The following is a 15,350-nucleotide window of genomic DNA, read 5'->3' as shown; positions in this document are numbered from 1 at the left end:
TTGTACTTGCAAACACAATAAATTGATACATCTTTTTTTGTCAATGGGTAATTAGTAAAGAATATGTGCAGTTGTTTGTCTAGATAAAATTTCCAGCATAATTTACACATCAGCTGGAATAGCTATCTTGGCCATTTAAAATTTGCCATTTTATGATGTAGGGGGATGGTGGCTTGATAAACACAGTAATTATATTTAAAGTTACATTTAGGCCTTCAAGATGATCTACATTTTTCTTTTCTGATGTAGGCTGGTGAATCTTTCTGGACAGATGGTTGCTCCAAGAGATGTGAATGCCATGCCCCCAATGACCTGCGCTGTTCTTCTGCATCTTGTACCCCTTCACAAGATTGCACCATCCAAAATGGTCAGCTAGGCTGTTACAGCACAATGTCTACTTGCACTGTGTGGGGTGATCCACACTATGTCACATTTGATGGTGCACTTGCCCATTTCCAGGGCACATGCTCTTACATCATTAGTGAAAGAGTGAACCAAGATGACAGTGAAACCCACTTTACGGTGGTGGCCACCAACAATCACTGTAGCAACGATCGTGTATCATTGGTGTCAGCAGTAGATGTATACCTCTCTAATCAAATGGACAGTGTCTACATCAGAATTGGAGTCAACAAAATTGTAATGGTGAGCTCTTCTCAAAGTCTAAGCGTTTTACTACTTTTATTATGTTGTAAACTGCAAAAAACAAGTACTCCTCTGCTTCTCCTTCTCTTTTTAATCTTTTTTGTTCTAGGTCAATGGCAGTGAGGTGTCTCTGCCCACCACTGCAGGATCCTTAGCTCGAGTGCTAAGACAGGGACACTACATAGTGGTAGATGCCATTAATGTGATTGTTCAGTATGATGGCCAGAGTACTTTACTGGTCAGAATTGATAGAACTCTTACAAAACAAGTCACTGGGATGTGCGGTAACTTTGATGGTGATCCTGCAAATGACAAGGTTTTACCTGATGGCACACCTGCACAGAATGACTATGATTTTGGACAGAGCTGGAAGTCATCAACAAGCCAACCAGGGTAAGGACAACAGGGACCTTTGATTGATCAAATCAGCTTCAAGTAGATGTTTAGAATTCATTTGACCATTCCAGCTGCTTTAAAAATGCTTTGACTCATAAATGAGAATATAGTTGAAAATAAACACAAATAACACACAGTTCTTCATGTTAATTAATATTATTCAGTTCCTCAACAAAACTGGCTGTATAGACATAAAACATAAAAATGAAAAAAAACAACTGTTCAACTGTTAAACTTGTGATGCTTTGTATTTTTACAGATGTGGATCCAATGACAGTCTGACATCAACACCCTGTCCCTCAGTGAATGCAAACTCTGATCTCTGCAATATCATCACCAACACCAGTGGCCCCTTCAGTACCTGTCACCTCCACTCTGACCCACAACCATTTTTCACTTCCTGTGTGTACGATCTCTGTCTTAACACTCCAGCCAATGACATGCTGTGCTCGACTGTCTCAGCCTACGAGAGAACCTGCTCTGTTTTGGGTCTGGACATCCCTGAGTGGCGCTCTGATTTGCACTGTGGTATGTTTATGGTGGTACATGACTGGTGATTTACTATGTTTTTCATTTTTTAACAAATCCCATGAAAAGGTATTAAAAGAAAATAGATGCAGTTTGGCTTAATGGACAACAGATGTAGAACACAGAGCGTAACGTGCAAAATCAGAATTTGGAAACACTTTGGATGCATTTCAGTAAGCGCAATATTGTATATATAATATATATAACTGTCCTGTGTACAACAACTTTTACTGCAAGTTATTTCATTTTCAGTTCTTGATTTAGTCTTTCTGTATTTCCTCTGCAGGTGGGTCAGAACCATGTAGACAGATGAATTGCACAGAGAATGAGAAATGTGGTGAGAAAGATGGCATTTATGGATGCTTCTGTAATGAACAACATTCTCCAGCCAACAATGAGAATTTTGGTAAGTGCTGCATTGTTACTGGTTACTTTGTGAAGATGATGATATATCCAACCCGTAATTCTGGTTCATTACTGATATTTTGTGTACGCCAACACATTCTGTGGTATTCATTATAATGTGTATAATAGTGATAATTGTAACATGTCCATTGTATTGTACTTTTTCATTGCAAAAAAATAATTTTATCTTCCATATAGATGCATTCACCACTTGTGTCAGTAGTTCTGGCACCATTTCCCTGTCACGTTGCCAGCTGTTTGAAGCAGGCTTTCATCCCAGTACCCTCCATCTTAGAGAGAAGTCCTGTAAAGGGACTCTCCAAGGTGGACGATTGGTGTTCCACTTTAACAATGATGACCAGCTGTGTGGAACGGTTCTTAAGGTACTACCGTGAACACAGCTTTAATGATGAATTTCAGTTCAGGAAAGAAAGCATCTGAAATATTGTAATACTATTATTCGTCATTCCTATAGAGCAATGGAACACATTTCATCTACGAGAATGCCATACAGGGCGATGAAGGTGTGAATATTTCCCTGGTTTTCTCCTGTGTTTACCATCTGACTGAAGCCCTTACTATGGATGTGGGCATCAAACCTGTGGAGAGGTGAGATTCACAATGTCAACACAAAAGCACATACAATATGTTAACATTTCTGTATAATACAACTGAACTATAGACAACATTATAAAACGACAAAATTCCATCAAATAGATTAGGTTTATTTAAAATTTGTGTATTGTAAAACAATTGCTGTGTTTTTGTTGACAGAGGTTACAACAGTAGCTCTGAATAACTTCATGTTCTTCTTATTTTTTTTGGTGCAATTCAGTATTAATATGGATTACTGTCATCTAATATGTGTCACCTCAGTTATATTGTCTTAACATAAATCCCACAGTGGATGTCACAAGTGTCATTGCCCTTTTTAGTGACCAGTGTAGGGGAGGGTGAGACGAGGGGTATACAGACAAAAGCAATCTGCATCGTCATTTCAAGATATCACTAGCACAAATAGGCCCTTTACACTGTATATTAAGTTCTAAAAACATGTTTCTCCACATTATTTTTACTTTGATATGGTCGATTTACAATCTATATGACCATGAACAGTTTTAAAACTTCTTTGTACTGTTTCTACTGTAAACGTTTGTCAGCATAAGTGTGAATAGATAAGTCCCCATCGTAAATTGAAATACGTGTTCATTTTTGGCCAACTTAAGTAGTAATGATTAACTCGCTTTATTATCCCCATAAGGAAATTGGGTCATAATAAACACAGTACCTAGCATTAGCATTAGCACATAGCACATACATTAGGAACAGTGAGCTGCCATTGATGACGCGAACCACTGTGCCACCGCGTCACCCATAGTGAAGGACGTTAGGGATAGTTGGAGAACCTCTACAGACCTTTATTGTTTGATTGATTGGTTCATTCATTCATTCTTTCTCAAGAGTCTGCCTTGGAAACATTCTTCCCTCAAGTTTAGTCCCATCATGTGTTGTCTTTTTTCAGCATTATGAAGAAGAGGCTTCCATCTGGCCAGGGTAAATTGAATTTGAGAATGATTCCCTACACGGATGGTAGTTTTGACCATCCCCTTAAGACTAGGGAGGACATAGAACTGGAAGAAGATGAGAGGTTGTATTTGGAAGTGCAGACTGAAGGAGTGGATGAGCGTCAAATATCAACCCTTCTGGATTCCTGCTGGGCAACACCTGTCAACGACGCAAATTATCCAGTCCGCCAGGATCTCATTACAGAAATGTAAAGGACCTGTTGTAGTTTCACATCATGTTGGCACATTTATTAGAAGATGAACCTGGTGACATGCCTACATTTTATGTCTTTCAGGTGTCCTTCCCCAACAGACGGCACAGTAGAAGTCATTCAGAATGGCAATTCCACTGTGGCTCGTTTCTCCTTCCAGATATTTACCTTTGATGATTTTCCAATGATCTACCTGCACTGCCAGGTCCATCTGTGTCTACTGAACCAAAATGACTGTGCAGTTGTACGTACAAGTTTCTGTTCTTCCACTATTTATAACCACTCTATGTTAGAGTTAGGATCCAAAATGAAAGGTCTTTCTTATGTAGACCTCCAGAAATGAAAAATGATATGAATTAGTTTTTATTAGTGGGATTAAACACTAATAAAAAGTAATTCAAAAAAAGAATCATGTTTTACCTTAAACTGAGCCAGAGAGGGAGTCTGTCCTCTTGCGTTACCATGTTTCTAGAGTGGCTTGGATTGGATCTCCTCTTCAGTTAAATCAGGGGTGTCAAACATATGGTTCGAGGGCCAACAGGTCTAATCCGTTCTGCAGGATGTATTTGCAAAGTGCAAAAAATACACTGAAGAAATTAACAGTCGAGGGTGTCAAACTCATTTTAGTTCAGGGGCCACATACAGACTAATATGATCTCAAGTAAATAATAACATAATAACCTATAAATAATGACCCCAAATTTTCGTCTTGGTTTATTGTGAAAAAAGTACTCTTATGCCTATAAATAATGATAACTCCAAATACATCTCTTTGTTTTTTATGTACAAACAATCCTTTAACAATAAAATGTGAATAACCTGAACAAATATGAACCACCTGAAATATCTAAAGAAAATTAAGTGCAATTTTAACAATATTATACATGTTACTAAATGTTTTGTGCCTTTGTCCAATCTGATCTGTCATGCACATGTATAAATGATAACCTTAGGCATAATATTGTTAAAACTGCACTAATTTTTCTGAAGAATTTTCAGTTTTCTCAGGTTGAGTTGTCCTTATTTATAGGCTATTATCCTGTTATTTTACTGGTCTGACCCACTTGCGATCAAATTGAGCAGAATGTGGCCCTTGAAAGAAAGCAAGTTTGACACCCCTGTGTTAAGTAGTGGGTGGTACCCAGCATTCAGGTGCATTTTTATCAACAGACCAGCATTATTTTCCCCTCAATAAAAGCCCAGAATGGACAATACAAACATTTACTCTAATGGGAGCCTACCATGAGGATGGATAGGCAGTATTCAGTTGGTTACAATTGACATCTTCATTGTTAGATGTTACTAAATATCATACACTGAACCTTTAGGCCCAATCCCAATTCACCCCTTACCCCTACCCCTCCATTTTGCACATTCACGTGAAGGGGTAAGGGTGTCCTGATTCTCAATGAGTCAGAAGGGAACGGCTAAGGGGGAGGGCTGTTAGGCCTTCAAAACAGATTTTTCAGGACGACACTACAAATGGAGGGGTATGGGGGGTATGGGAAATTTCCCTTAATTCTGTTCGAATCATAAGCAAGATGGAGGCAAAAACAGCTAAAAAGTGCAGCAGTGTGAAGAAAGAAACACATAAATGTACGTATTTTCTTCGTAAATAACAATCATTTGATCATCCATTTAATGCCATTTCAATGTATTATAGACCACATTTGTGCAGTTTGCGGTTAATAGCCGCAAAAAGATGACCAAAGCCCATTCAACAGAGATGTTTACAGCTGCTGACTGCATGGTGAATTCTTTCATAAAGTTGTCACATCTTTTTAAAGAGGCATGGATGACTGCTGATGACGTAACAGGTCTCAAAGGGTTGTCCCATTTCGTAGGGGAATGTTTCACATTTCAAATTGCACCTTCGTTTTAAGGGGAAGTGCCAAGTGTAAAGGCCAAGGGGTAGGGGTAAGGAGTGAATTGGGATTGGGCCTTAAAATCAGCTTAGAACCAAATATGGGTAATTGTTTGATTACATGTCACAGCTGTCCACCTCACTGGGAGGCAAAAGTTTTGATCTTAATACTCATGGAATTAAAGAAAACAGATGCACATCTGTATTTCATGAACACTGACATTTATGCTGGTTTTTACTAGCTTCTGTTAGGTTAATTAAATAGTTATAATGAAGTAAAATGTACAAGGAATAAACTGACCATTAAGATTAAGGCCCAAAAACAAAAAGGAGGACAAAGCTTTTACAAAAAAGACTGTTTACATTATGTGTCCTTAATAAAATATACCAAAACGTGTATAAAAAGACAATGTTTCATTTCATGCTGGTCATCTGTCTCTTGTTTTGTGCTGAGAGCCATTAAAAGCTGGTCTTCAGTAAACCATCCAGAATAAATGGAAATATTAATAATCTTTAACTTTCTTCCTCTGTAGCACTGCAACCCTCGTCACACCAGAGGAAAGAGAGAAATATCCTCTATGGACACTGTACTGCTATCACTTGGACCTCTTGACCTCTCCATGACTAAATAGCCAGGTAGGTCCAATTTTATTCATTTGATCCCTTCTGTAATTTTATATAGATGCATTTTGACATCTGTTTTTGTTGTTGTCTTGCAGATGAATGGATTAAAGTTCCTTGGTGCCAGTAGTTTTCTTTTTTTCCAGACTGAAACAATCCTGTCCTGGGGATATAAAAGATCTCCTAACATACAGTAAACACACGTGGAAATTGCACAGCAGAAGATTTTGATTAATAGTTGAATAGAGGAAGAATCACATACACAAAAGATACTTCATGTCCTCCATACAAATAATAAAAATGTTAATGCACTTGAATGTATTTGTGTTTTCATTTTATCTTTGGGTTTCCAGAGTCAAGGTTTCATAACACTGCAAAATTTTCAAGAAATTAAAAAAAAATTATCATGTAAGAATAGACGGCATCTTTTTTTAAAATGTCTTTCCCCTTTATATTCCTGTGTTTCTTTTATTTCTAACTGTAAACATGTAGTCGCTGTGTATCACTAGGAACATGGTGATATGACAATTGAAGATAGTCAGATACAGGTGGGCTGTTTTATATAGACCACAGTCTTTGGAGTAAAAATGAAGTCAACATTAGAATTAACCTCTGCCCAGGATAACATGCATGTCTGGTAAAACAGGTTGAGCCAAAACTGAAAAAGAAAGTAACCGCAAAGCTATACTGTTGCTCAAGTTGGAATAATTTAGGTTTCACACGCAATCCTCTTTTTATTCCTATTTATACGCTTCAGTAATCACCTTTGACCAGGTGCAGTGATTACATACTGAGTCCCAGTTTATCTGTCAAGAATAAATCACATTGTCACAATCATTTCATGAGAAGAGATAAAAGTATTTTATTCCAATTCATGGGCAACAGTGTATAACTATGCTTTGCATTACTTTGCCTTTGTGTTGCCTGGTCTTTGTTTATCTAGCATGTTCTCCTGTTACCCTTCTCTCTTCCATTTCCTTTCATTTCCTCCACATGTGCAGAACTCTGTCTTCCAAAACAGAGCTGCTTTACTGGAAAACAGGACTGAACTGAATTTCAGCTGCTGCAGTAGTAGTTACTGTGCAGTAGTTAAGTGTATGACTATGAGACTCGATAATGGTACACATATTTAGAGACCACCTCTAAAAAGGTTTTTTGTTTTTACATGAGTTCATAGCATATTTCTATACAAACATCTGGCTGCCAGGAGGTTCCACTGGTTCCACATTAAAAAATTATTTGATGTCCGGCACAAAGGTTCACCTGGACTCAAGTATGAACTGAAAAGATTTTGGTGGTCAGAGGTCAAAGGTCAAGGGTGCTGGACCTTCTGCCTGTAAGTCGAATGAATGTGATATCCTTAGCCTGAGGCGCCGTAAAGGGGGGTAAACATGACAAATTCATGGGGCCCAGCATTCCCAGGGGACCCATAGAGCAGTGGAGGGGTCCCAGTTGATAGAGGTTAGACGTAAAAATTTCATGTAAGCTCCGACGTACAACAGAGGCATAGAAGCCAGAGGAGGGACAGTCAAAGCGTGTTAAGTTTCACGTTCGGTTTACAGTAGTTACAGCAGTTACGGAACCCCCGCCCTGCCCCGCCGCTGTGCTCCGATAAACACTTTCTTGTAGCAAGGGTGCACAACATTTAGCTTTCAGAGGGCCCACAATTGCTAACAGCATGCCAGTCCCTAGCTCACCATGTTTGAATTTCTTCAAATTTGACACAGCCATTAGCTTGGACTCAAGGATTGAACTGATTACATCTTGGTAACCAAAATACAAAATCTAAAAATATATTTGTGGTATACAGTAGAGGGTTTTAATCAAAGCTATCTCTGAAGAATTTCCAGTTTCTGTACTCACTAGCTAAAAAGAAATAAAAAATCAAATATTTAATATCAAATGAAATGACCTGCCATCTGCAAAAGGAATTCCATGTGTGGGATTGGTTTGATTACACAGCGAGGTGTTTGGTTTTTTTGGTTTGTTTGCTTGGTTTTTTTGGTGTGTGTGTGTCATAATAGAGCTGTACAGATAAATCATGCAACCTTGTACTCATTAAAAAGTTAATGGGTTTGGGTGTGTAATTCAGTTTAGCATGAGGCCATAATGCATACCAGAATGACAGACGCAAAAATAAAACTACACCACTGGTTCCCACACTGAAGTGAATCCTGTGGGGTGGCTGTGGCTCAGTTGGTAAAGCAGGTCGTCCAATGACCGGTGGTTCGAATCCTGGTTCCAAATGTCCACATATCAAAGTGTCCTTGGGCAGGACACTGAACCCTACATTGCTCCCAGTAGGGCTTGGCAGCAGCCACCCACTGGTGTGTGAATGTGTGCGTGAATGGGTGAATGTGAGGCTTTGTAAAGCGCTTTTGGCACCATGAAGTTGTAGAAAATGTGCTATAGAAGTGCAGTCCATTTACCATTTACAAGTGGTAGTGCATTAATTAAATTCAATTAACTATGAACTAGAAACCATCCTAAGGCAGCTCTCACATGCAAACACACAGTAGTTTCATTCAGATGCCTGATGCTTTTTTTAAGTGCAGTATTAAGATGAAACAACTTTAGTAACAAACCCAAATCCCTACAGTTCTCTAAAGTTTAACAGTCTTATTCTTATGTGTTGTTTCTCTGTCAGTATGAGGAAATGGTGAAGTAAATATGCATACCTCCTTCAAGGTTACAGTCCTGTAATTTAATCAAGCAGGTCAGGAATGCATTGAGTTTCCACCATGGAACACTGAGCAGCCTGGCTTTGCACGAACCTGCTGTCATCACCAAACTCATATAAGTGATTTTGCAATCTCATGCACGTGAGTAAAGGATTAAAGGGGTTAAAATCAGATCACGAATTGAAAGTATGTTCTGGTAGCAAAGACACAGTAGTGTTTTTAAGGCGTCTGATGGTGAATACTTCGTGGTCATTTCCCACGTAGGTTCTATGTGACTTAATCCACCTTTTAATGCCAATATTATACCTTCAGTACAATCCAAAAAACACAATGTCATGCCATGTATCTCACATAGCGAGAATGAATGCCATTACTAAAGCAAGAAACCCAATGAACACACCTCAGCAGGTCTTTCACTACAGCCACAGTTGCACCACTTAGATCATGTCAAGGACAATCATCAATATTTACTTAAAAAAATGACAGATAAATAAATAAATAATAAATACAGACTAAAAAAAGCTGTAGTTTTGGTGATTATAATATAATCACCAAACTGACAGCTTTTGTTTTTTTGGTTCGTTTGCAACCAAATCCATTTCTTCTGTCAGCTAGCTATTAAATCTAAACCAATATATTTTATCCAATGCAAGTCACTACAGATGTGGTTTGTTGTTGAGTTTGCTCTGATTTGTTGCTTTTTGACTGTCCAATCAGAGGACATGAAAATGCTGCCATTACTGTACGCCTGCAGGATCACCCCTGTGTGTCCAACATGAAATCCGATTGATTAAAGTAGTAGGTTTATTGCTATGTATCTGTTTTTGCAGCCTCTGGTCTTCAACTCCTGAGGCTGCACTGCTGATTGTTGTAGTTCTTCTGTCCCATTCTCATAATCAGGGTCTATTTCTTTTGTGTTCTTTAACAGATTGTTAAATGCATGTGCATGGATTGTCTTACACAGAGGAGGTTCCATTTACATAAAAGGTTTTAGAATACGTTTCACAATGTCAGCTCCACACAGATCCACAAACGTTTCCAGGATCTGCATTTACTTTTTTTTTTCTTCTTTTGTCAAACTTATCTCAATAACATTTGTACTCTTTTAAAACTCTTCTTACTGTCAGCTTTACAAACACACATGTGGGCACATCAGTTAACCCAAAGTGTAGACACTTGAACTACCGTAACACTTCATACTTCAGCCAAAAGTTACTCATGATTCCTTATCTACAGCACCTGTTTTTTGCCAATGATGTGAAATATGATTCTATGCTTCACAACTACTGAATTTGCTTTGATATATTTATAGTACATTAAAAAGAGCATAAACTTTTAATTTCCACTAAATGAAATTACGACATGAGTGGCACTATACTGTAGGACTACTGATCTATCTTCCTCTTTGTATTTTTATATGGATGAATTTTCATTCATGTGAACATTCTCCTTTGCTTTGAACCTCAGAAATACGTGCTTTTGCCCTAAGTGTGACTTGCTGACAGAGTAGATAATGTTGGTGTTGATGGGCCAGGTCCCTCATTTAATTCTGACCTAGACCATTTTCTACATGATGTTCTCTTTTTATTTCACATGTATTTCTTATCTATTTCAAAATCTTTTGCACCTCTCATTATATCCACTCCTAAAATCATCCAAATCTTTAAAAAAGTAGATTTCGAAACTGTGGATCTGTTCTTTACCTTCCCTTAAACTGTAGATACACAACTGAGTGTAATAAATGATAGTGACTTTAGGTTTCTTTTCAAAGCAGAACATTTCATGTTCTGATGTAATGAATTATTCATCATTATATTGCTGAACTACCTAAATTTGGCTTTTATTGTCATTGATTGATACTTTTTCACATAAGTGTCTTAACTGTCCTCTTTTACTGAACAAATAATAAACAAAAAAACACAAAACAGAAACAAAAAACAGTGCTAACTTTTTTCTGATGGAATGAGGATACTGTTTTCTCATTCATTCATTCACACCTGCATTACAGTATGTTCACATTAATATGTTGTGTTGCATTGTATAAAGGTAGTTTTGTGTCCACACACAACATATTCTACAAATCAATACACTATGAGCATGTCTAATTTTTGTTAGGTGTTTTTGGTATCCAACTTATTGCTGTTTTTTCACATGTATAATGTCAGAAGGGATTGAAAAGTCAGAACAGATAATTGTGTTATCATTTAATTGATTGACAGGAACAATAACCTCCTAAGGCCCAGCTTTGGGTTTTCTGTCCACATTTGTGGACAAGAGTTTCACGACTTTATACAAAAAAAAAAAAAAAGAAAAGAAAAGAAAACTGTCCACCACAAAGGACATTCCATAAAAAAATTTGAAAAACTGCATCTAAAAAAACTGTTGCATCATGATGTTTACAATGTAGGCACTTATTTAATAAAAAACAAAAAAATACTTGTACTTTGCTGACATTTCCTGGGTCTTAGGAGGCTAAAATTCAATAATAGTATGTGATGTTGCATGTACAGGAAGGAAAAATCAGTTTACGTGTGAGTAGGTTGTGTCAGATATGGGGCACATAGATATCGCCACACCTAAACGGAGCCTTTCATGAAATATTGGATTTCATTATAATCACGGTTCCCACAGTCAAGTAAAATGTTTGATTTGCTTGTTATGAGGAAGTAACTAGAGATTATCCATCTAATTGTACATACTCAAAACTGGTCAAACAACATAAATGGGGCTGTTCTGCTCTTTATAAAGCCTGGTTTCTGTTCTGCAGACTGAAAAGGGAAAAAGAAATATATGAATAGGTAAGTGGGTTAATTCTATCACATAATTTCGTAACTGTTTTATACGTATTAATGCATTAACTTATTCTTTTTTTTTTTTTCTTGAGAATTTTAATCCCACTGGAAATATGAATCAGATCAATAATTTTAAAATAAAAAAATTCTGTTCAGATAAATAGTTGATCTGAATTTAACACATTCAAGAAATGACAAATAGAAAAGGAGCATTATTATAAGGATTCTTTGCAGTTTTATGTGTGGATGCAGATTCTTTAAATGAGTTCTGAATACTTGTGGGATTTTCCTCTTTTATCTGCAGATTTGAATATCACCCTTTTGAGAATGGCAGGGCAAATCTTCTTGCCGCTGCTACTTACCTGCTTAATAAGTGAGTATTTCAGTGTAACAATCCAGTGTAATTCAGTTGCATTGACTAATATTTATATGTTTTTTTGCGTAGGTACAGTGACTCAATCTCAAAGTTAACCTTGAATAATTTTTATTAGTTCATACAAGCTACTGTACCTTATTCATACCATTTTGCAGTATAATAATAATAATAATAATAATAATAATAATAATAATAATAATAATAATAATAACAATTATTATTATTATTATTACTATTATTATGCATGTATTTTGATTTGTTTAAGTTAGTAAATACTATTAAGTGGAAAAACATGTATCAATACAACTATTTTTAATTTGACTTCATTTACAGAACATATACACTATTGTGGCATTTTAGTGTTAAATCACACATCTTGTTGAAATGACTAAGTGCAAGTGCTATTTTAATAATAATTATTTTAAATGAGATCTGATGTTTGCTTTGTTATAGGTTTGTTATAGGTTTAATGATTGCTCTCAATTTACATATAATTAAAACATGTCTGGAAGGGTTTGTGTTACTGTTGCTGCTGGTGTTTGAACGTTCCGGTCTATTATTCCACTTGTTAAGATCATGGGCTGTATTTGTATTTAATTAACCTTTATTTATGCATGTTACTACTCAAACAAGTAAGACATTTCTAAGCATTTATGCAAGATTTGTTCATTGATATTGATTTATGTCTGATTATTGATAAGTAAAATGTATGTATTTATTTGCATAGGTAATGAAACTACTCAAATAAGTTAAAAAAAAAAAAAAAACACACTAACACACTGATATTTAATCAAAAGAAAGAAACATAAATGTATTTAATCAACATTTCTTTATTGATTTTAGTTGTCTCTTATTATTCTCAACTACTTTGACTTGTGTTTTGACTTCCATATAAAAAAGCATCCTCCAGTATAGAAATACCACAAAAATCGGACACATACAAACTAACTCTGATCTTGAATGTTTAGTGCACACTTTCACTTGTCTCCTGTTTAGATTATTGGAATTCCATGTGCACCTATTTCAACAAATTCACTCTACAACATACATGAGCACTGCCCACATATTAACCACAACCAGTTCTCAGTCACACAAACAGGTGTAAAGTCAAAATTGCATCCTATTTAAAGCACTGCATGACCTCACCCAAACTCCATCATCTGGTTCTTCACTGAACATCTTAACCTCTGCTTTTCAAACACTGGGCCCTGTTCCAAGAACCAGGTTTAACAAACTCTGGGTCTAACCCTCAGCCCTCACTTACTAAACCCTTAGATGTGAAACTCAAGGTTTTTGGTAAGGTAAGGTAAGGTAAGGTAAGGTAAGATTAGATTCAAGATAAGAGTTTATTGTTCCCACTGTCAGGAATTTGCAGTGTTTTACGGCAGCAAAACACACACACAAAAAAAACCAAAAAACAAAACAAAGTGCAGACAGACAGGCCGAAAGATTCAAAAGTCAAGTTCATACAAGTGTGAATATATTAAATCTCAGTTAAGCATTTGTATATTGAATGAGATGATAGAAATATGTTAACATGTTAAGTTATAAGATAGGGTAAGATAAGATGAGATAACAGGGTATGTTAAGTTAAGGTAAGATAAAAAGAGAAGATGAGATGATATAACATAAGGTATGTTAAAGTAAGGTAACATAAAAATATAAGATAAGATAAGATAAGATAAGATAAGATAAGATAAGGTAAGATAAGATATGATGAGATGAGATGAGATAAGGTATCTTAAGGTAAGGTAAGATAAAAAGATAAGGTAAGATAAGATGAGATGAGATAACATAAGGTAAGTTAAGGTAAGGTAAGATAAAAACATGAGATGAGATAACATAAGGTATGTTAAAGTAAGGTAAGATAAAAAGATAAGATAAGATATGATGATGAGATGAGATAAGGTATCTTGAGGTAAGGTAAGATGAGATGAGATAACATAGCGTATGTTAACCCTTTCATGCATGAATTGTGAGAACCTTAATCAAGATTTATTTTCTTGAGTGTTTTTATCCCTCTTTAGGCATGAAAAAAAAACACAATTAAATTGAAAATTTTGTTATGAATCTATTTTTCACGGAGTTCCGGAGTTCCAAAAATGTCCACTCAGTTTGACACCATGCATTTGATTTTTGAAGCAAAAAAACAAATATTTACTGATACATCACTTGAAAACTATGAAATAAAATTTAAAAAAAATGCTTCTAATGTTTTCTCACATTTTAACACACTCTAATACTACTCATTATTCACTTCATGGAGATAATATGCAAAAAACTAAACAAACAAAAAAAACTATGTTTAAAAAAAAACAAAACAACAACACTGTTCAATAATAATAACAAGCAATTGATTTACACTCAAACATGTTACTGCAGATCAGGTTTATCAAGAACAGCAAAGTTACAGTAATGGTGTGAACTGGAGTGTATGGGATGATGCATAAGTATCCGCTGTGTTGGCTGATATGGAACTAAAACAACAAATCCCATGAATATGCAAGAGAACAGCTGTAGAATAGCTGTCCACTGTAGTGACCCCTATCCATGAAAGGGTTAAGGTAAGGTCAGATAAAAAGATAAGATAAAATAAGATGAGACGAGACAAGATAGCATAAGGTTTGTTAAGGTAAGGTAAGATAAAACAGAAAGAGAAGTTAATAGTTTATGGATCCTGCTGTGGGGAAATTGCAGCTTTGTTTTACAGCAGCAAAAATATGAAAACAGTAAGTGCAGGAAGAAACGCAGAAACATTCAAGAGTGAACAGGAAATATAAAAGAAAATCTTCCATTTATCTTATTAATTCTGTGCATATTTACATAATTGGAAATGGTTGTGCATGATATGATATGGGGGGCTTGACTGAACTGGTATCTAGTCTGATAGTCTGAATGCATGTTTGCAGACCACATACATGTTTGTCTAAAAAAAAATCCACCTGTACATACAATACATAAGTGTAGTTTAAATAAATAAATAAATAAATAATCAGTTTATTGATATTGATAATTTGCTTTACCTTGATTTAATGCTGGTCATTCGTTCATTTTTTGCTCTTTGATTTCCATAACGGATTTTAATTTATTTTATAATTTGATTAAGACAAAAAAGCAACAATAATCTACAGGTTCATGAATCTGTAGGTGACAGTATGATTTCAACCATAACGTAACATCCTATTTAAACTGAATGCATCAGAAGAAGAATCTGTATTTGTCAGTATTTTGTACATATGACACACACACAGACTGACCCTCTGCC

General features: G+C 35.9%; 2 protein-coding genes across 2 annotated transcripts in view; both read left to right on the top strand.

Moving 5' to 3' along the window:
• LOC115439649 (IgGFc-binding protein-like) overlaps nt 1-15,350 on the top strand; it is a 58,340-nt gene that overhangs the window by 19,093 nt on the left and 23,897 nt on the right. Inside the window, exons 22-24 of the mRNA XM_030163516.1 lie at nt 250-645; nt 755-1,038; nt 1,301-1,569. Coding sequence (XP_030019376.1) covers nt 250-645; nt 755-1,038; nt 1,301-1,569 — 949 coding nt within the window. The remainder of the gene's footprint in view (nt 1-249; nt 646-754; nt 1,039-1,300; nt 1,570-15,350) is intronic.
• LOC115439650 (alpha-tectorin-like) overlaps nt 12,014-15,350 on the top strand; it is an 83,453-nt gene continuing 80,116 nt past the window's right edge. The window contains exon 1 of the mRNA XM_030163517.1: nt 12,014-12,082. Within this exon, the coding sequence (XP_030019377.1) occupies nt 12,037-12,082 (46 nt within the window). The 5' untranslated portion in view covers nt 12,014-12,036. The remainder of the gene's footprint in view (nt 12,083-15,350) is intronic.

The sequence above is a fragment of the Sphaeramia orbicularis genome, chromosome 19 (genome assembly GCF_902148855.1).
Source record: "Sphaeramia orbicularis chromosome 19, fSphaOr1.1, whole genome shotgun sequence".
NCBI classification, from domain to species: domain Eukaryota; kingdom Metazoa; phylum Chordata; class Actinopteri; order Kurtiformes; family Apogonidae; genus Sphaeramia; species Sphaeramia orbicularis.
Note: the sequence above shows the minus strand (reverse complement) of the source record. Positions and strands in the feature narration are given on the sequence as shown.